The sequence below is a fragment of the Prosopis cineraria genome, unplaced genomic scaffold (genome assembly GCF_029017545.1).
Source record: "Prosopis cineraria cultivar Desert tree isolate PC_DT_omini unplaced genomic scaffold, ASM2901754v1 PC13, whole genome shotgun sequence".
Lineage (NCBI taxonomy): Eukaryota > Viridiplantae > Streptophyta > Magnoliopsida > Fabales > Fabaceae > Prosopis > Prosopis cineraria.
In genome coordinates this window covers 2,910,705-2,930,750 of record NW_026555344.1, presented here as the reverse complement: position 1 = coordinate 2,930,750, position 20,046 = coordinate 2,910,705, and the positions used below count along the sequence as shown (strand labels likewise).

At 35.2% G+C, this 20,046-nt stretch overlaps 3 protein-coding genes across 3 annotated transcripts; all 3 read right to left on the bottom strand.

The window, feature by feature from the left end:
- Positions 1-392: 392 nt before the first annotated feature.
- Positions 393-3,440, bottom strand: LOC129290342 (cytochrome B5-like). The gene is made up of 4 exons (XM_054927091.1): positions 3,256-3,440; positions 2,983-3,076; positions 1,142-1,208; positions 393-850 (listed from the first exon to the last, which is right to left on the bottom strand). Exons 2-4 carry the CDS (start codon positions 3,061-3,063, stop codon positions 561-563), a joined length of 438 nt encoding a protein of 145 aa, XP_054783066.1. The 5' UTR covers positions 3,064-3,076; positions 3,256-3,440; the 3' UTR covers positions 393-560.
- A 1,796-nt stretch (positions 3,441-5,236) lies between these two features.
- On the bottom strand, positions 5,237-8,661 carry LOC129291446 (protein TILLER ANGLE CONTROL 1). Its single transcript, XM_054928798.1, has 5 exons — positions 8,179-8,661; positions 7,995-8,040; positions 7,240-7,895; positions 6,983-7,100; positions 5,237-5,560 (listed from the first exon to the last, which is right to left on the bottom strand). The coding sequence occupies exons 1-4, from the start codon at positions 8,182-8,184 to the stop codon at positions 6,984-6,986; spliced, it is 825 nt and encodes a 274-aa protein (XP_054784773.1). The 5' UTR covers positions 8,185-8,661; the 3' UTR covers positions 5,237-5,560; position 6,983.
- A 9,588-nt stretch (positions 8,662-18,249) lies between these two features.
- On the bottom strand, positions 18,250-19,706 carry LOC129291415 (pollen-specific leucine-rich repeat extensin-like protein 3). The gene has a single exon (XM_054928737.1). The coding sequence runs from the start codon at positions 19,594-19,596 to the stop codon at positions 18,556-18,558; it is 1,041 nt and encodes a 346-aa protein (XP_054784712.1). The 5' UTR covers positions 19,597-19,706; the 3' UTR covers positions 18,250-18,555.
- Between the last annotated feature and the right edge of the window lie 340 nt (positions 19,707-20,046).

Here is a 20,046-nt window from a genome sequence, read left to right as displayed (position 1 = left end):
GAGAACGAGCTCAATAAGTTGATAAAAAAACTCTCTTTTTGGGGCCGAAAACTTCCTCAACCTCATGTAACTGAGAAAAATCTTACCTGTCGACGGCTAACTTCATCTTAGGTAAGAACACCTTAGGTAAGTTGTTCTTCGAAATTCATCAAGGTGAGAAAGAACGCACAACTTAAAGCATTTATAAAAACACTTATTAATTATAGGTCAATGAAACTCTCCCATTGGCAACACACTCAAACCCACACTTACGTCAGGTATGGATTAGATCTTTTATCAATTGAATCAACCTCATTGATTGACTGCAGAGTACTACTAGATTGGTTAATTAATTTAAAATCTATTTTAGATGTGAATAGGAAACTCAAATCACATTAAAAGCACAAGCAACATAATGAACAATGCGGTCATGAAAGCTAGGCCTTGCAAGCATGATCATGTGATAGATAGAACAATCACTATAACTGATACTCAAGAACAACAGAAATCTACGGTTCTGCAAACATTAAGGATTGTAAATACCAATACATCCACCCCAAAACCAAAGTTCTAGCTCAAAGTCAGAGCTCGGGATTGGCTGGGCTTGCTTTTTTACCATAGTATTGCAGAAAATATGCAAAGCCCAATATCAGCAATGGAATCAGATACTGTAAGATCTTGAGTGCAACTCCAGAAGATTGGTCACTAACAGCAGCAGGAGGTGGAGGTGCTTGTCTTGGTGGTGGTGATCGGAATTGTGGCTTTTCTGGAAGGGTGCTGACGTCAACGTCCCCAGCTAGGTATTTTTCCATCATCTCCTTCGCAGAGTCACTGTGACCTACGTCTTCAAAATCATCTGTGGCATCCTTCTCTGTGAAAACAACATAACATTCTTAAAGCCTGTTTGGCCTAGCTGTGCATGACCAAAAAAGCATTTATTTGTTAAAAGTAATTACCCCCTTTTAAGTTTTGATGTGTTTTACACAGAAATAAACTCCTTTTGAATTGTAACAAAATCTTCTTTTTTTTTTTCACTGTGAGTGAAGCTGGAATGTGGAGCTTCTCTTTGGAAGTGACAACCATAAATCTCACTCAAACTAAATACTTGGACATACCTTCCAAGCTTCCACTTCTTCTAAATATGTACTTCCAAAAAACTTACCAGCAGCTAACAACAGAACTTCATCACCTCCAGGATGTTCTTCCAAAAATGGGGTGACATCATAAACCTGATGCAGTTAAATGCATGTAAACTAGCAAATTATTTAGGTAAATATAAGATAACAAATCTAAGAAATTCTACTTCAGATTCTATGATACCAACAACAGGGGGAAAGAAAAAGAGGATAGAGGGAGAAATTCCAGTAGTTGCAAACTGCGGATTCTTAAATTCAGTGGCTTCAATCATATGACATCCAATAGCAAATGTAACTATGTTGGATCCCATTCTATTCCATGATTTTCATTCCTCGCACTTCTTCAGTGGGAAGTGCTGAATATGAAACTAACATTGCCACTGCTTCCACTTTCCAATTAATTGAGATAATTTAAAGTTGCCTAGATTAACAGCGAAAAAACTTCCGTTCCAGAATGTCAAGGATTAAACAGATCCAATTTAGATGGCCTATCATATATGCAAAAGCCAAAGAGAAATATAATTTCCTCACAATGTTGAACTGGACATGAAGGGACAAGCAATCATGTCATTAGGGAACTAATTAAAATTTGATAAACCAACAATCTCCAGAATTTGTTGTGCCTATTGACCGACATAATATGGCTCTCCAATGAACAACAGCTCTTGTCCACTGATCCCAAAACTGTGTCTATGTAGCTACAAACGTTGTATATGCTATATTTCTTAGATGCCACAAGTCTGATTTTCAGAACACTGCTAAATTTCTAACTTGCACTTACTGTTTCATTTGTTTCAACAATTATTTTTAAAAGACTCTCATCATGCAGCAGAAGGGAACTGTACCAATTGAGCTTTATTCAATGACTTGCCCTTTTTGACTTATTGGTAACAGTTATAGCCAGTAGGCAGAGGTGCAGTGTTCAAATGAAGACAATCACGCCACATAAGGAAAAGGCTCAAGACCAGGTAATTCCGATGGTATGTTCTAAAACCTCAAATGAGAAAATATTGTTTCAGAAAATCTAATCTCTCACGTCAAAATAACTTATAGAAAAGGCTTTCCAGCCTCAACAAATAAATCATGAGATTAAAAATCCCCTATGCATATTGGTTTCTTGGCAGCTCTGAGCATGTTGCCTCAAGTGGTACTGGTTTCTTCTTTTTCTTCGGACAAAAGTGGTATTGGTTTCTGACTTCAAGAACTTACTCCTGTTGTCTATCGGAGCGACTCAAATTCTAAAATACAGAAGTATATTTTTTGTACACTAACTTTACTCCCTGAATTTTATCATTCACATCAACGCCATTTGAAGAAAAAATTTCAATTATAGAAATATTTTGGATTTCAGAACAATATCCACAAAAATTCATTATAAGTTGCCCATAACTGATCATGATTAGATTTAGAGAACTGTCAAATTAACCACTTACTTACTGGTAACTGTTTATCCGCCAGCTCAATCATAGGAAGAAGTCATTTCTACAACTTCTACTGATATCAGTATTCATCTAGCTTAAGTATTAGCCTCTGAGTCATCAATAATCATGACTAACACAAACGATCGAATTCAAGGACGGAGAAATCTCTCCTTCAAGGAACATGCATAAATTTTTGTTTTACCTGAAACCCAATCTCAAATATACACCAGATAATATGAAGTCATCCAGGATCATTTCAAAGTCAAATTTCGTACCAAAAGATTTTAAATTCAATATTATCGATAATAGTCAAATCAATAATCAGTGCTTTAGTACAAAAGCAGCTCATCCTGAGCAACTGAAAACATAGTACCTATAGATAAACAGCTCAAGAAAAAACCGGTGATACTGAAGTGACGCCATTGTACTGGAATTAAGAAACTCACCTTCCCATTGATTATAATCCAGCAATCATTTTTATGATTGTGTTTAGCCACCTCCTCAAAAGTAAAAGCTTTTGAAGCCATTGCTGCCTCTTATCTGCTCACAGAGAGTTAACAGAAACCCAACGCACAAATTATTCAGGACAAACATTCAAGAAGAAGGCAGAAAGGTTGGAACCAGAACAAATTAATAAATTTAGAGACTTCAGATTGAGAAAATCACAGAAATTAATGGGAAAAATGAAGATGAAGGGGGTAGCGAAGAGATTCTCTCACCAGGTGATGGAGATGGGCTTCCGAATAGCAGTTTCCTCTTCTCCTGAAACGTTTCTTCAACAGTCGGGGAGGAGTTTCAAGAATTTGTACACGGTATGAAACTACGTCGTTGGAAACATCGTTATTAACGTTGACCCATTTAATTGTTAAAATATATAGGGTTCATGAATGGAATCTTTCTCAAATGAAAGAGAAGACTGCAAATTTTGCATTGATGAAAACAATGTTCATGTACCACTACTTATTTCAGGTAAAAAAAAAATGTGCCAGTAATTATTGTGATCATTATTATTATAAACATTTAAGAGAATTTGGGTTTGAGGATTGAGATCGTAGGATCTGTGAAGCAATTTTTTTTTTTTTTTGGGGTACATATTCTGGGTTTCCATGTTGAATCTGGGTGGTCATATTTCATTATGTTGTAATGGGATCGTGTTCACGCTGAACACGCCTTTTTTATTGTTGTTGTTATTAAAAAAGTGAAAAAACTACACATCTTTTTTGACAAGACATTAATATTTGTTGGAGAACAAGTTATTTAACGATAATAATTCAAGGGAAAATGATAATTAAAAATCTTACAATAATATTTAATAATAATTATAAATTATTAAAATTTTAATAATAAATTATAATGTTCATTTATAATAAAATAAAAAAAAATAGATATTCTTTTTAAAGAAGATTCAAATATTAATCTATTACATCATAAGAGACTAACTTATTTCACTAGATTTAAATTTCACTGGTAATGATTTTGATTTTTTAAATATGCATTGGTTTTTATCATGAAGTCACAGTACTAAATTTTAAGTTTCTGGTTAGTTTTCTATATAAATACACTAATACTTCATAAATTAACTTTATTATAGTTGAGATTTTTTAAAGATATTACTTCGGTGGAACGAATTTTAAAAATTGTTTTTAATCTTTTTTTTTAATAAGCAAAAACCATCCAATTTAAGATACAATCAAGAGATGTTTCTAAATTTGCCTCTTTTAAACTACTATCATTAGATAGGACCAAAGTGAAACATTAATAACAAAGGCGTTTAAATAACAAAAATCTAAAGCATAATATAATAGTGGAGATTGAAGATTAACTAATTTTCTTAAAAATTTCAAAACGATTAAAATTTGCTCATAATTAGGGATGGATGGAGTACTTAACAATTTCTTTCAACATTTTCTCACCAATAAATACGTGATAGGGTTTGTATTTATTTATATCAATGTTATTCTAAACATTATTAATGTGTTTGTTTTTATGGCGAAAGTCATGGTACGAAGACAAACATGTCTTAAATTTACTAATTCTTTTTAGACCATTTTGTATAACATTTGCTACACTATGAAATTTTAAGTATCCACAAGTCTAATACTCCTCTCCCTTATTTAAGTGATATTGTATTGTTAGAGTGCGCACTATTTCCAAATTGGATTGTCATTATTACCAAATATATTTTAGTCAAAAGATTTTTAACCCATTTGTTGTATTACATTTCTTGCCAATATTTTGGCAAGAAACTCTTGTTGACTTGGCATGGAACTTTTTGCAGAGGATGTTACGTGTATTTGTGAAGAAAAATTTGCACAATGTGATCTTTCTAAAACCAAAATTACTGGTAAGATCACATCAAAAATATTTTTCTTTCCCATTAGATCATATAAAATAATAGAGATAATACAAATTTTAGTTTTTAAATTTTTTCTTAATTATTAATTTAATCTCTGAATTTTGACTATCAAGTTAAAAAATTATAATAACTGAGCTATTTCAAATTAAAAAATTACGAGTACTAAATTATTACAAGTCAAAGTTTAATAATTAAACCAACAATTAAAAAAAAAAGCTGAGGAACTAAAAATTATATATTTCCCTAGAAAATAACATCATAGTTTCATTTTGAAAGCTCCGATCATGGCCACGCAACATATAATTTGGCAAAGCATTTTACTAAAAAAAAAGTAGCACGCATCATTAAAGGAAGTAAAATTCGAATGTCTTTGTTACTAGAATATTTGCAGCACCTTATAAAAAACTGCATCATAATGCAGAAAGAGAAGATATGAACCACAGCCACAGATATTAGAGACAACCACTGTCAGGCTACAACGATGTTCAGCCAGAGATGAAGGAGACCAAATACAACATAGAGATATCACAAGGCAGAATCACAGGGTTCAACGCATTGTTCTTAAAATACACAATCAAGTACCTAATCTTTCTTATGTTTCTTTAACAAAAATAGGTTTCAAGATAAACACAGATTCTAGCTCCATAGCTAAACCAACTAGCTTGTACCTGCAACAGCACAAGAGAAAAGAGACAACAATTTAAATCCAATATCTTCCACTGTTCTAATGCAAATCAACTCCCAACATTCATGTGTGTGTGGTCATAATGAACAGTGAAGAGGGGTAGCAGCATCTTATCAGTAAGTTGAAAATTCAAAGTGAGGAGTAGAAGTAGTAAGTTCAGAGACCTTATAAAATGCTTATCATGTCACCTTGATTTTACAGCACCAATGCAGAAGTGACAACTACCATAAGGAAAAGGGATGATTTATGCTTATTAAAAGCTTTTCACATGCATAGATGTCCACATCAGAAATATTAAGAAAACATTTTCCATGTAAATTACCACAATACAATTAATTAATGTATGACATGACAAATCAGCTATTTTCAAAGCCGCGCATTTAATTACTTAGGAATTAACCCATTTTGGTAATGACATAGGATAGAAGGAAGATATTTTAAATCAGCTACTAATTACAAAATTACGTTTCTCAATACTTTGTCAAATGCAGCATTAATTAATTAGTATGAAAAATGTCAAGAAACTAGAATACAAACAGCATTTTACGTGCTGATACAGATAAAATGAATGGATCTGTCCCCACATTTCCCTTATATTAGCACTTTAGCAGGCAAAGAGGGCCAGAAGCAGATTCCGTGGCCGAAGCTATAAAATATATAGACTCTCTCAAGTAAAATGGTGAATTGATACAAATTTAATTGATAATTATGATTCAAGCTGACACTATATCAGATAATCTCTCAAGAATATGCACGCTATAACACTACATGCTGTCCCTAAAATAGAAAGCCAAAGCGACGGTTTGATTATGACCTGGATATAAGGAGGATTGGAATGTGATTATTTCGACCTTCTTGGTTGGACTTTTCATGGTTATTTTGTAGGAGGGTCCCATGAATTAGAAATGATAATAATCAAGCTATAATCAAGCTATCACCATGAAAAATGACACTTGGGGAAGAGGCTTTTCGGTCCTGAATCTAGCTTGGGACATGCATGCATATATACAAGAATAGTAGATAGAAATATGCCAAGCTAAGCTAAGCTAAGCTTGATGGAAATTGGAAAGCTTTTGTATGCGGTTCTAAGAGTAGTGTCTTGTTAGGTATAGTGATAACACTCTCTTGCTAGTTAGCATATAATTTGAATAAAAGGACATAAACAGATAAACTTCAAGCAAAGAGACATTTCACCTTTCACGCCTACACAAAATCATTCCACTAAGACCAAAAACTTTAAAAGAATATGAAAGTACTTCATTTCTGAATTTCAAGATAACAGAGTGCGTTAAACAACTTTATGAATCCCAGGTTACAAATAATTCAGAACAGAAAACATCTTTTCATAAACAAAGAGAAATCGCTAGGCTTCAATTTTTGATAATAAAAGTTGCAGCTGCCATACCTTAAATTGGAAGCAAAGTAGTAGAGTCATTGGCTTCTTGATTTTCCTGGTCCGCTTGTTTGAGACTCTTAACATCAAGCTCTGGATGGATTTTCTTCTTTAACATCTTCTTCATCAGCTACAACATTGCAAATTGTTTGATCAGATGAATACAGGCGAATCCCATAAAATTGAATGGAACTCTCTTACTATGTTCCTTGAAAATAAAGGTTCTATTCGTTGAAAAAGTGTGAGAGCCAGAGGCATGATTAACTTACTCGCTGTATATTTTTCACAGGGTGTGAATTGTCCTTCACAAGTGGAAAGAACTTCTTGGTGAATGACAGTCCATGCTTTGATTTAAGGATTGGTTTTTCATGTGGCTCCAGCAAAACTTTGGCACGGTCCACTTTCATTTGAACGTCAGAATCAGCCAAGAAGAGGTCAGCTAGTGTTATTCTTTCCCCTTTCTTCTTCCTCTGATCGGTCTCCATGGCGCTTAATTCAGTGATTTCATGAGATACCACAGTGGGAGTCAGAAAACTCTCACTGAGGGTCATAGCCAAGCCCTGTTCACTAGCATTAGCACCGTGGTTTGGTTCAAAAGTATCCTCATAGTTATGCTCAAACGTGTTGTGCATCAATGGATTCAGTTCTTCATGTTCAACATTATAATCCACATCTTCATCACCATCAACAATGGTGTGCTCTCCTCCATCACCTTCGTCATCTGGTTCATCTTCACTCTCCAGAGCCTGGTATTCTTTCTGCTGGTTAAAGGACCCAAGGGGATCATAACCAAGGGTTCCAATGGTCAGAATGCCATCTTTCCAACCATCAAGGACATCGCCAAGGGCAATTTGTTTCAGTAAAGCTTGACTATCCGCGTCGTTCAGCGTAGGTTCAGTCTTTTTAATGTTTGAAGCAAACCCATCTGAATAAAGAAGTAAAAGATTCAAAGTAATCATTAAAAACGGGCACTTTACAAGGCAAAGAGTGGGCATTTTATTTGAAGACTAGAGAAGTTTGAAACCTTTGAAAGCGCTATGATGAAACCTCTTGTGCACCCAGTTGAAGATCTGTGACAAACATGAAGTTAAGAGGGCAGAAAAATTTAGAGACAGCGTGAGATATGTGGTCCTTCCAAGAGCCAGAAAAGAAAGTAGAATTGATTATGCATGAGAAAAAAAAAAGGGTATATGCAGAGTTGACATCACCTTCATTGTGTCTCTCTTCCTGAAAGTTGGCCAGAGAAGCTAAGAAATTGCAGAGGGAGTGACTCGGGGAAGGGAAAACATGATGAGGATCATGACACGAATTGAACACATAAAAGGGACCAACTGGATGACGGCAATAAGGTAAAGCCACGTATCGGAGGAGTGGGTCCCTTAGGAAGCCACGTTTGTAGGTTCATAGCATTGTTGACGAGCCACCAATGTTGGGTTTCTCTGGAATTTATCGATGAGCCGAAATTCTGAAAATAATGTGCTACTGGTTAACCATCTCCCCCCCCCCCCTCCCCCCTTCGAACTTCCCTTTTGGGGGATACTTGGTGAAGAGAATTGCAGGTCGCAATAAGCATATGATAATTCAGAGACGAGACCGAAACCGAATGTGGTGGGGGCAAGGAAGTGGCATTGCGTGCCGGATTCAAGACGCATCAATCAATGGAGACAAGGGAGATCACTGGATATTAGGGGAAAAGTAACTGAATTTGATCTCTAACTCAATCTCCAAAAGGTAGAATTTAAATAGCGCCTGAAAATTTCTTGTGTACATGTAAACTTCAGGACGATGGCCTGCCAAGTCCAACTCTTCAGGAACCATTTGGCTATTTGGGTCGGGCTATGATCAAATGCCCATCATAGCCAAACCCACAATTTTACTTTTTTTTTTTCTCTCTATTTTTTTATATAAAAAAAATTGCGAACACTAAAACTTAATTTTTTGTCAACGAAAATTTAATTATTTTATAGTATTATTTTTTTGATATTTTTATGTAATATATTGTTTCTATCACCATCATTTATATTTTTTATTTTAATATGTTTAATCTCTTTTAAAATTTTAAATTGATTTTTTAACTTAAAATTATATAGAAATGATGAAGAATTATTAAGTATATATAATGATTACTTTTAACCCATCGCGGTAATTTTTCTTAAATTTTGGATTGCCGGAAATAGAGTGCTCTTTGAGAATCCGGAGAAAGATGCTTTTGAAGTATTTGAGGGAAGCACAAAAACTACTATAAGAAGACCGTGTAGCTAACATTTCTTTTCTTTTTTCTTTTTTGTCCTTGTTTACGAGTATCAGAAACAAATCGCGCCGATGGAGATTATCTTGATGTCAAGGACTGGCATTTAAACCTAAACAACATGTTTTATTGACGAAAATCCTTACCTTTTGTCAACTTGTGTTGGTGATGTTGATTTTTTTTTTCATATAATTAATGCTCTGATGTTTTTTTAAATATTTTTTTCATTGAATATAATTCTTAAAAAGTTGCGTCAAATTGTAGCTAATGATACTGAAATTGAATTGGATAATTTAATTTGATAAATAGGATAAAATTTTCATTCAAATTCGCTGTGTATTTGGTCACGTATACATTTGATTCAAAATTTATATGATTTTGATTGTTTAAAATAACAAAAATTAATAGCTTTAATATATATGAACCGTCCAAATATAACCTAGACTACATAGAAATGGTGAACGAGTAGTGGAAATCCAGTTGTAATGGAGAAGCTTTAACAAAACGATGTTTTTTGATTGGTGATAAAAGAGATTAGGGGTGATAACGTGAAGGGGATGGGGTGTCAAACAAGGGCACGTGTGTCCCTGAACGAGAAGGCAAAAGGGTCACAGCTGGTGACGTAAAAGTACCGTGACTGTGTCACACCCTTATCTTTTGCTTCATCCCCAAACGCTCCAAATTAAGGCGCCACCTCCTCTCTTCTCCCTAACCATGTAACAACATTCAAAGTACGTACACTCCCCACGCTGCACCAAGTTTCAATCCGGCATGATCTCACCGTATTAATGTTGGTATCTCAATTTAAATAAATCAAATAACATGAATACATGAAGAATTCATAATTAAGTGTGGCTTTTCAATTATTTCAAATGTAAACAGATTCACAATTCATTACGTCCTGTAGTTTACAAAAAGTACAAAGATAATGAAGAGAATGACAAAAGCATCGTGTGTGGTAATTATTGACTGATTATATTATATGGATCAACTCTATAATTACCCTAACAATAAATTAATTAATTTTATATTATTTTTAATTCAATCAATTAAGAGATAAAAAATAATTAACTGCTACAGGGTTGTATGTTAAGCCTCTGCCAATTGAGTTCACTTGTGTGATCCAATGCTGGATCTAAGACCTTAGACTAGTGGAGGCAATTTATTCAGTATAAGGTTCCAACAGTGCTATATTCTATTAGGTACAAAAAATAGAGATGAGTGGAGGTAAGATGCAAAATCTATCATATATATCCATGTAATTTTTTTCATTTTAGGAGGGCATTAGCCCACACTGATCAAGACCGCCCCTGATGTGGTCCACTTGTCATGATCTACACAAGATTATAAATACCAACTTATTTTGGACTTAATATCTAATTAATACAAATTCATAATATGTAAATATTTTATAAATATTCCAACAACCTCACAGGCTTCCTGTCCCCACCAGCTTTTCCAAATTTAATCGCATATTAAAATCCTTAATTAATCACTCTTATAAATGATAACGTGTACATGCTTTTACTCGCCCCTAGGGTTGTTATGTTGTCTGCAATATTACTAGACTGATATAACGTATGCTTCTGCTCAGCATTAGGTGATTTCAACACACAGTACCCTCATAATATTGTCCTCGCCCAATGCCCACTTACTCATTAATGTAAACTAGGCATGTGATATTGCTGGTTGTTACACAGTCACACTTTTAACCACTACTTGCTCCATTAATCTTATCTTCCACTTGTTGTTTGACCATCCCCTTCTCATTTCCAATCCATTGCCCTCTCTTGTGGGTTATGGTCAGTTGTGCGATAAATTAAAGGAAAGGAAAAAGAGAGACATGGGGGTGGATCTTTTTTGTGTCTTTTTGCACAGTAGGCTTTGGGATTGAGGTTAGGATTGCCGGGGACGAATGGGATGAAAGGAAAAGATTGACTTCATCATCCTAATAACATCTCGAGTACAAGACACCAAACTCGCATGTCTTCATTGCTGCTGTTATATACAGAGAATTTAATTTCTTGGCCTGTGAAAGAGACACTCACCAAACAGCCATGGAAAGAGAGCTGTGGACACTGAATTAGACAGTGAAATCAGAAACTTTGAGTCTATAAACTTCCAACCACTTATCATCACTCCTCTGCATTGGGTGACACCCCTTGTTCCTTCCTTTTCCTTTCCTCAACATGTGGTCCTTATTCTTGCTCCACTCTACAGATTGCCATATATTCTTCTTTTATTTTTCTCTACATATCTGTCATGCATGCACTGATGCAAATATATTGTATTCTGTGGGGAATGACTGATGTGTCGCACTATTCATGCATGATGAATAGTATAACATGCTGCCTGAAGTAGCAGATAGAACAACATACATCATTCAATTTGAAGTTTCTCAAATTAGAAAATAATAAAAATATGTAGTTTTTCCTCATGTATGCTGCACAAGGAAATCATTGGCTATCCACTTTCTACAGCGTGTAAATTGAAGAAGGCGAATGATGTGATTAGATCACAAACAGAATGTGTTATGACAAAGAAAGCTGTGATAAATAAGTTAGATTTGTTGTACGTGGTTTAAATCTAAGATCATATATTAGCATTAGAACTTCATAAAAATTAATGATTAGTAATAAAATGATTTATTTAAATTAAATCTAAATGATTACAATACACACATTCATGGTTTTAACTTACAATATTATCAATATCAGTATATGGCATAAAAATTACATACAGCAAACTATCCATAAGTTATAAATTTTATGCAAATAACTGAGCCCACGTCTAGTTGTGGCTTGGAAGGCAAGGGGAATAAAGGCCCAAGAAAAGTAAGAAAGAGTACCAATGATGATTGTGTTACTTTGACCCCTAGCGACTTGTTTGCAAATGCCTCGTAACACAATTGATCTTTTCAATGGGTCAAAGTGTTGCCATAAAAACAAAACAAATGCTTTGGATTCTTGGTAAAGCTGGGCTGATGTTATCCTTCTAAAGTTGATACTACGTAGAGTATATGTCCTATATATTTGTGGATATATATGGTCCTGTGGGTCATTTGAAGTCCTTCCATTTTACAAGCTTACAAACTCGTGCATGCCATGAAATTAAAGCAATTTCTGAGGAAGCAAATACAGGAAATAAAGATAACCCCTTGGCTGTCATGTAACTCTGGAGTGATGTAACTTGTTGGAGATTCTTGCACACAATTAAAATATAAACCCAAGTTACTTATTTTGAGCCTTTTCTTGATTCTTGATAAACAACAAAAGAAAAGTGCTTAAAGTTCCATTTGTTTTCCTCATACAAAAAGAAATCTAATTGAAGACTAAACAGTAAGTTAACTAAATACATCCAACAAATAATACACAATTCAAACATTGGTTTGGTTTAATAGAATGAGCTCCATTTCTTTTAAGGAAGATATGAACCTCAAAGATTGAAAAAATAATATTAAAAAAACCTACATCTAATCGGAGTCCATAATACTCGAATATAAATCAATAGTACTGGATACTAAACAGTTATATCAATTGCATTTAACTTTTTTTTCGCTCTTGCTGCAAAAGGATTTTTCTCTGTGTTGAAGAGTTACCATTTGATTCCTTTTCCCTTCCCATATCTCGCCCATTAATATTGAGAGAATAGTTTGATAAAGCTATTCATATATCTGTTTCCAAGGACACCAGGACAGCGTATGCCGGGAGTCAATTTTCTAGGGCTTTTTGGGCCTCCAGAAAGCAAAATGATGCATTCAATGTTTAGGACCCTTCACTGACTGGCCCATGTAGCAAGCCCTTCTATTGTTGGTGGGTGCAACGCCAGATCTATGTTTCAAATGTTTTGGTGTTTTTTTTTTTTTTGGGGGGGGGGGGGAATGTTAATTGAATTGGTAAGAATTTAATCCATAATTCATAAAGTCATATATTCAAATTTTATTATTGATTTAAGAACTTTAGTAGGTGATTTAGAATCAAATGCTTTATAAAGTTGCAGAAATTAAAATGAGAAATGCATTTACCTTATTTTTTTTTCTAGGTACATCTCTATTAACAATTTTTTTCCTACACATTATAAGGAAGAAAAGTATTCAAGAGAAGTCAAAAGGAAGAGCATAAGATTGTGTAAGATCTGAGGGGCAGAATTCAATTCTCACTCGCCTAGTGACTGAATTGGAAGTTAAAGAAGTTGCTCATTAGCCTGGCAGTCTCAAAGCTCCAAACCTAATGGGTTCAATGGTCATTTTTACCATGCTTCTTAGCAAGAGGTAAAATCATCTCTATTTGCTATGGTATCTGAATTTTTTTTTATTTATTGTGATGTTGATCTAGATAGACTTAATGTGACTAACTTGATCTTGATCCCAAAGTGAATAACGTTGAGGTTATGACTCAATATCGTCCTGTTCGTATGTATAATTTTGCATACAAGATTATTGCCCAAATCGAAGCTAATAGGTTGAGATTGGTTATTGATTATTGCACCTCTAATTGTCAACATGCTTTTGTTCTAAATAGACTCATCCAAGATAACATTATCGTTACTCACAAAGTTTTCTACCATTTGAAGAATAAGAAGTCAAAGGGATAAATATGAATTCGCTATTAAGATGGACATGAATAAAATTTACAACAGACTTGAATGTGATTTTTTGTAGAATGTAATGTTGAAAGTGGGTTTGTGCTTGAAATAGGTGTTATAGATTATGAAAAGTGTTAGAAATGTTTAATTTAATATCCAGCTCTCTGGAAAAATTATAATAGCAATATCTCCCCAATGGGAATTGAGACAAGAGGATCTCCTCTTCCTATATCTATTTATTATTGCGTCTGCTTTCAACAATGCTTGACACTTATGCTACTAGGGGTGAACTAATGGTTATTAACATTGCGAGATCATGTCCGTAACATTTTAAATTTTATTTGGTCTTAAATTATTGATAGGCACCATAAAGAGCATAGAATTAAGGATTGGGCATAAAATAACAAGACAATAGTATATACATATATGTATATATGTATATATGTAAATTAATAACTAAAGTAATTAAATTTAATAAATGTTTAAAACTAACTTATACATATATAATATTAAAAGTTAAATAATTTTGTTAAGTTTTAAAAAATATCGAATCATTTTAAAATTATCTTTAAAATATTATAAAGATAATAATAATTAATGAAAAGAAAATTAATTTAAGGTTATAAATTTAAGGGTCTAAACTATAACGAAACCCTACCCCTACGTTCATTTAATTTTATTCGCTTTTCTCTGAACACGGCCGCCTACTATTTTTCAAGCGCGCTCGCAGGTAGCCTTCCTTGTCTGTCCTCCCATCTCTCTTTCGTTTTCCTCCTCTTGTGCCTCATACATATATAATAAATCTATGCCTACACGCACAGTACGTGAATTATTGGTCAAGTCATTCCTCCTCGTTTATCCTTTTCTTTACTCTTTTTGAGATAACTCCTTTTCTTTGCTCCAGCTTTTGAGTTATAAACATATATACTAATAGTCCTTCCTCCTCGTTTCTCCTTTTCTTTACAGTGGCTATCACCATGTGTGCATATATTATATAATATAATAATTAGCTTCTTTTATGGAATTTTAATAATTACTCTTCCCTAGTCACGTATAGCCTTATATCTATTTAAAAAAATAATCTAGATTAACACTTAAAGATTTAATTTGAAAAACTTATATAATTAGAGTTTAGCATGAACTCAGACTAATCTAACAAATTAATTAAATTGTAAAAGGACATGGGTCTTAAGAAAAAAAAAGGAGAAATTTTGGAGTCAATTAGGATAGTTTTAAAGTCTTAGAATAATTTTAAAGTTACCTCAGAATAGTTTTAAAGTAATATTTATTAACTTTAAATTGTATCTTAATTTTTTGTTTGTATGCAATTTCTGTAGAGTCTTACTAAGAGCTTTTATTTGTTTAGATTTTTACTATGGGACTACTTATTAACTCAAGGAGAACAGGTAACTTGGGTTTTTTTTGTATGTGTGTAAGCTCTGTGTTTGATAATAAATGCGTATAATCATAAATTTAATTGTGAGAAATTCATATATTACTTGAATCCTGTCGAGCATGCTTATAGCTTAGCTATATATTATTGTTGGTTCCTTTCAAGCATGCTTGTGAATGCAGATTAATAATGTTTGTTTGATGGAAATTGTATATTATTTAAGAGTAGTTATTTCTTTCAAGCATGCTTGTAAATTGAGTTGATTAAATGAGATATTTATATTTCTTTTCAAGCATGCTTGTATGCCATGTGAATGTTGTATATGTGCAGCATGTATTGGGGGATGGGTTGATAAGGAGATGATGATGTTGATGTATATACGACTTAGATGACTACATGGTTTGCTTCCACTGCGCGCACAATGCTTGGCCTTTTTCAAAGCTCTATTCCTCAATACTTACCTAGTCAGGTTTGTAAAGTGGGAATGTGAGATAGTGACACTTTCTAGTTGGGGTTTTTTAAGGAGGGGAGCCATAGTCTGAGCTTGGGCTTATACATTTGGCTGGGTATATCTCAAGCATCGGAGAAGCTTGGTCAATCCAACATGTAGGCCAGACTGTATTTAAGCCTATAGTTCCAGTTAGCAGAATAAGGATGGACGGAGTAATAAAAGGAGATTATTGGTATTGCATATTGACATGTTAATGAGCTATATCCTATGAAATTCTTATGTTATAATTGCATAATTCTTATGCACTCACTTGTATATTAGTTGTATAATTGTGTGATTGTAGTTTGTGCATGTATGACTAAACTTTGGGTTACTGAGACGTTAGTGCTCATCCCTCTCTTTAACACATCAGGTAAGCTTAGCAGAGCAAAGGAAAAGTGTTTAAAAGCTTGGGGCTTAGCTTGAGTAAGCTTTAAACCCCATTTTAGTTTGTAGAATAATCATTTATTAGTATAGGATTCATTTGTCATTTGGGTAGAGTTTGGAAATTATTCATTGTTTATTGGTGACTGGAAATGATATTGTTAGTTAAGGCCTAAAGCCATAAAAGTTGTTTAATGGATCTATTTAGAATAAATATTTTAATTGAATTCTAAGTATCAAGTCATTTATTAAAGTAAATATTTGATTATTTATGTTGGGATGTGACACACATGTCTGCAAGCTTCTGTAAGCCTAGACTTTTGTTGAATGGAATGTTTATTTTTATTTTTTTGTTTCTTTTTATCTACCATGGTAGACTTTTTTTACCATGATAGAGTGTTATTTATGATTTTAAATAGTAAGTGCAAACTTTTATAATTTTCGTAACCCTTTTAACTAGTTTAATCATTTTTACTAAGGTTAGATTTTAAATATCTATTTAATAAATAAAATTTTTATAACTATCGTAGTTTCTTAAAATATAGATTAACTCTTTTTTTACTGTGATCATCTTTTCAAAACAAATATGAGAATTGACTTTAAATCTTTATACCATGGTAATTATTTTTATTAGTTTAAATTTTTTATTACCATGATATTTGGTTAAGTTTTTTTTATATAAAGTTAGGGTGTTACAATGTCCTATGTTGACTCATTGTCTGTTTGTAGATGACACACTTATCTATCTGATTGCTGATGTGCGGAACTGTGATCGGTTTGAACAATTATTGGATGATATGTTGAGATTAATTGAGAATATTCCCATCTCTTTGTTTAGAAAACTAGATAAGTTTACCTAGACGGGTGCTAAATCTGGGGATTATAGGGTTAAAAATGCGTATAGATGGGAATGGAAGAGATCTACCCCCCTAGTTCGGAATTGCAGGATATTTCGATATGGAAGATTTTGTGGCAGCTTGATGTAACTACAAAGATTTAAAAGTTTGGATGGAGACTGCTGTATTCTGCGTTGGCTATTAACAATGCTCTCTTCAAAAGAAATTGTAAGCAGGCTCCTTTATGCAGTATTTTTGGCAAAGCCCGGAGACCCTTGAACACCTTGTTCTCTACTGTGATTGGGTGAAATATGCCTGGTTTGGTTGTTATCTGCAATTTAATCTGGATGCTTTTACTGTTTTCTCTTTTAGGACATGGCTATCTGAACTTTTGTGTGGTAACGATTTTTCAGATAATTATAGAAAAGCATATATAAATATATATATTATGGTTTTGCTGGAATATCTAGAAATTCCGTTGCAGGATGATATTTGATGATGACCCTTCGGACCTTGGGGATCTCATTTCCATTACTAATGCGGAGATGATGGAATTTTGGGATGTAAAAGAAGGCTTGACATTGATGCTGATGTCAGTGTTCAGCGTCCTGATGAAAATAGTTGGTCTAAACCACCTTATGGGTCCATAAAGTTCAACATCGACAGTGGATACAGAAAGTCGGATGGGAAAGCTGGAATTGATTTAGTGGCTCGTGACAATGATGGTAAGTTTTCACTTGGCTGGTACGACATAGTAGCAGCAGATTCGGGTTTCCAAGCCGAGGCCTATGGTGTTATGAGGGCTGTTGAGATTGCTCGTTCTTGGCCAAATGTGAACATTATTTGTGAGACTGATTACTCTGAAATATTTAAAAGTCTTTTCTTGTAAATCTCTAAGCTCTTGTGCTTGGCAACATCCTACTCTGATTAATGATTTGTTAGATATGACAGAGTCCTTAGGTTCGTTATCTTTCTCCCTAGTTCCTAGGAGAGGAAAGCAGGTTTAGCTTTAAAGAAATTGGAACCTTTGATTAGGGTGCCTACACCACCACCTCCTCTAGCTCTTTTTCTCACTAAGGACTCAAGATTATGGCAATTTGGTAACGGCCTGCACAGGAGGCTGATCTTGAATGCATTGGCTGAATGTGTTTTATCTTTATGTTGCTTTTCTGTTTTCTTTTCTTCTTGTTTTTTATTTGGCTGTTTGTCATGAACTCTTGTTTGGCTCCGGCCTCCTTTCCGTTTGGATGAAGAATACTTTCTGGCCAAAAAAAAAAAAACGAACTGCATAATGTCGGTCACAACAAATTCCATGCAGAACAAGATTGCATTGCACGTCACAAACAATAACAAAGGATCGTAATTAAAATTTATGACAATAATAATGCGTACTATCACATACTTTCTCCATCCCATACGCAGATTATAAACCGCTCTCATACAAAAACTAATCTCATAACTGCATCTTTTTAGTTTGTTTCATTTATTGAAGCATTGGAGAATCTTCATCTTCTGCGAGAAGCACAAGAATCCGTTCCCTTTCCTCTCAGGACCAACAATGCACCTTAATCTTGATCTTTTATTCTTCTCTGCATATATATGTGCCTAAACAAGGACAGACACGATTCATCAGACTCTATTTTTGAAAAATCAATTCTTCTGTTCTTTGATCTGAAACCCATCTCCCAGTGGCTTCTTGGACAGGACAAAGCGCACTCCTGGGTCGTGCTGGGTGCACGATGAGTTGTACATGAGCGAGTTGTTCACGCTCTGCACGTTGCTGTTCAAGAATGCTGTCATCGGCCATGATGACGATGCTTTTCCTTTGTGATTCTTTCCCTTCTTCTCCGAACTCTTTCCCTCCCCTTCTTCGCTGGATTTCTCCGATTCGGAACCTTCTTTGTTTCCTTTCTTGTTGAGTTTGTTTGGGGATTGAATCACTTCCATGAAAGCTCCTCTATTTTCCCCTGAAATTGTTATAACCCTCATTCCAGACTCCTCTGCTTTCTTCACTTCTCTGTGTCCGCCATGTTTTTCATGATGCAGAACGCTGGGTTTTTCACTGATGACCCTCTGTCTTGGCTTCTCCACGGTCTTCTGAAACAGCACCGTCTTCTGCTCCGCCTCTGCCTCCGTCGGCCGCTCAGTCTCGGTGCTCGTCTTTGTTGTCACCGCAGGTGGAAGAACCAATGGAGAAGGTGGAGGAGCAGTAATGGGCTTCACCTTCGGCGATTCTATGGTGGGAGCCTGTACCGCTGGCTTGATCGTCTTCGGAGACTGGGTTTTACCATTCACGTCAGGTGGAACCGATGATGCCGCCGGGAATGCCCCCTTTTGAACCGGAGAAGGAACCTTTTGAACAGGAGAAGGAGCTTTCTGAACCGGGGAAGGAGCTTTCTGAACCGGCGACGGCGGTAAAGACCTTCTCTCCACTGGTGGCGGCTGAGGAGCAACAGGTTCCTCCGCAGGAGGCGGTGCTCGAGTCAGCGGCGATGACGGTGCGGAACTTGTCCTAAATGTGGGTCTCACCACCGTCGGCCGCGTCTCTGGCTGTGCTGGTGGTGGTGCCGGTGCAGGGGTAGGCGCAGGTGCCGGAGCCGGAGCCGGAGCAGGAGCAGGGGCCGGAGCCGGTGGTATAGCTCGGAGAGAGGCTAAGCGAAACCATGGACGAACAGGAGGTTGGTTAGCCATGAGGAGGAAGAGAGGGAGGGTTGGTTTGGAATGGAAGGAAGAAGAAGAAGAAGACGACACAAAAATCCAAAAGCAGGGGTAGTGTCATTTATAGAATCATCCCAACGAGGAAAAGCAGCTGATATACATAAAATCAGAGCCGAAACATGAAAAAAAAAAAAGGCGGGGATTGAGATTGAAGGAGAAGGCAGGGAAAGAAATGGGGAAAGCATCGGATTCAATAAGCACCTCCAGCTGACACAAACTCACAGTTTCAAGCTTGGAATCCCGTCGGAGTCATTCTGAAGAGACAAGCTTATGTCGGACCCCACGTTTTTGTTTTTGGCCCATGTTTTTCGCTTCACAACCAGACCACCTTCTCTGTTCTCCCACACCATTCCCGCGTCAGAATCTTACATTTCGAAATTCCAGACTGTCTGATCGCCTAGTGGGATTAACAGTGAAATTGTA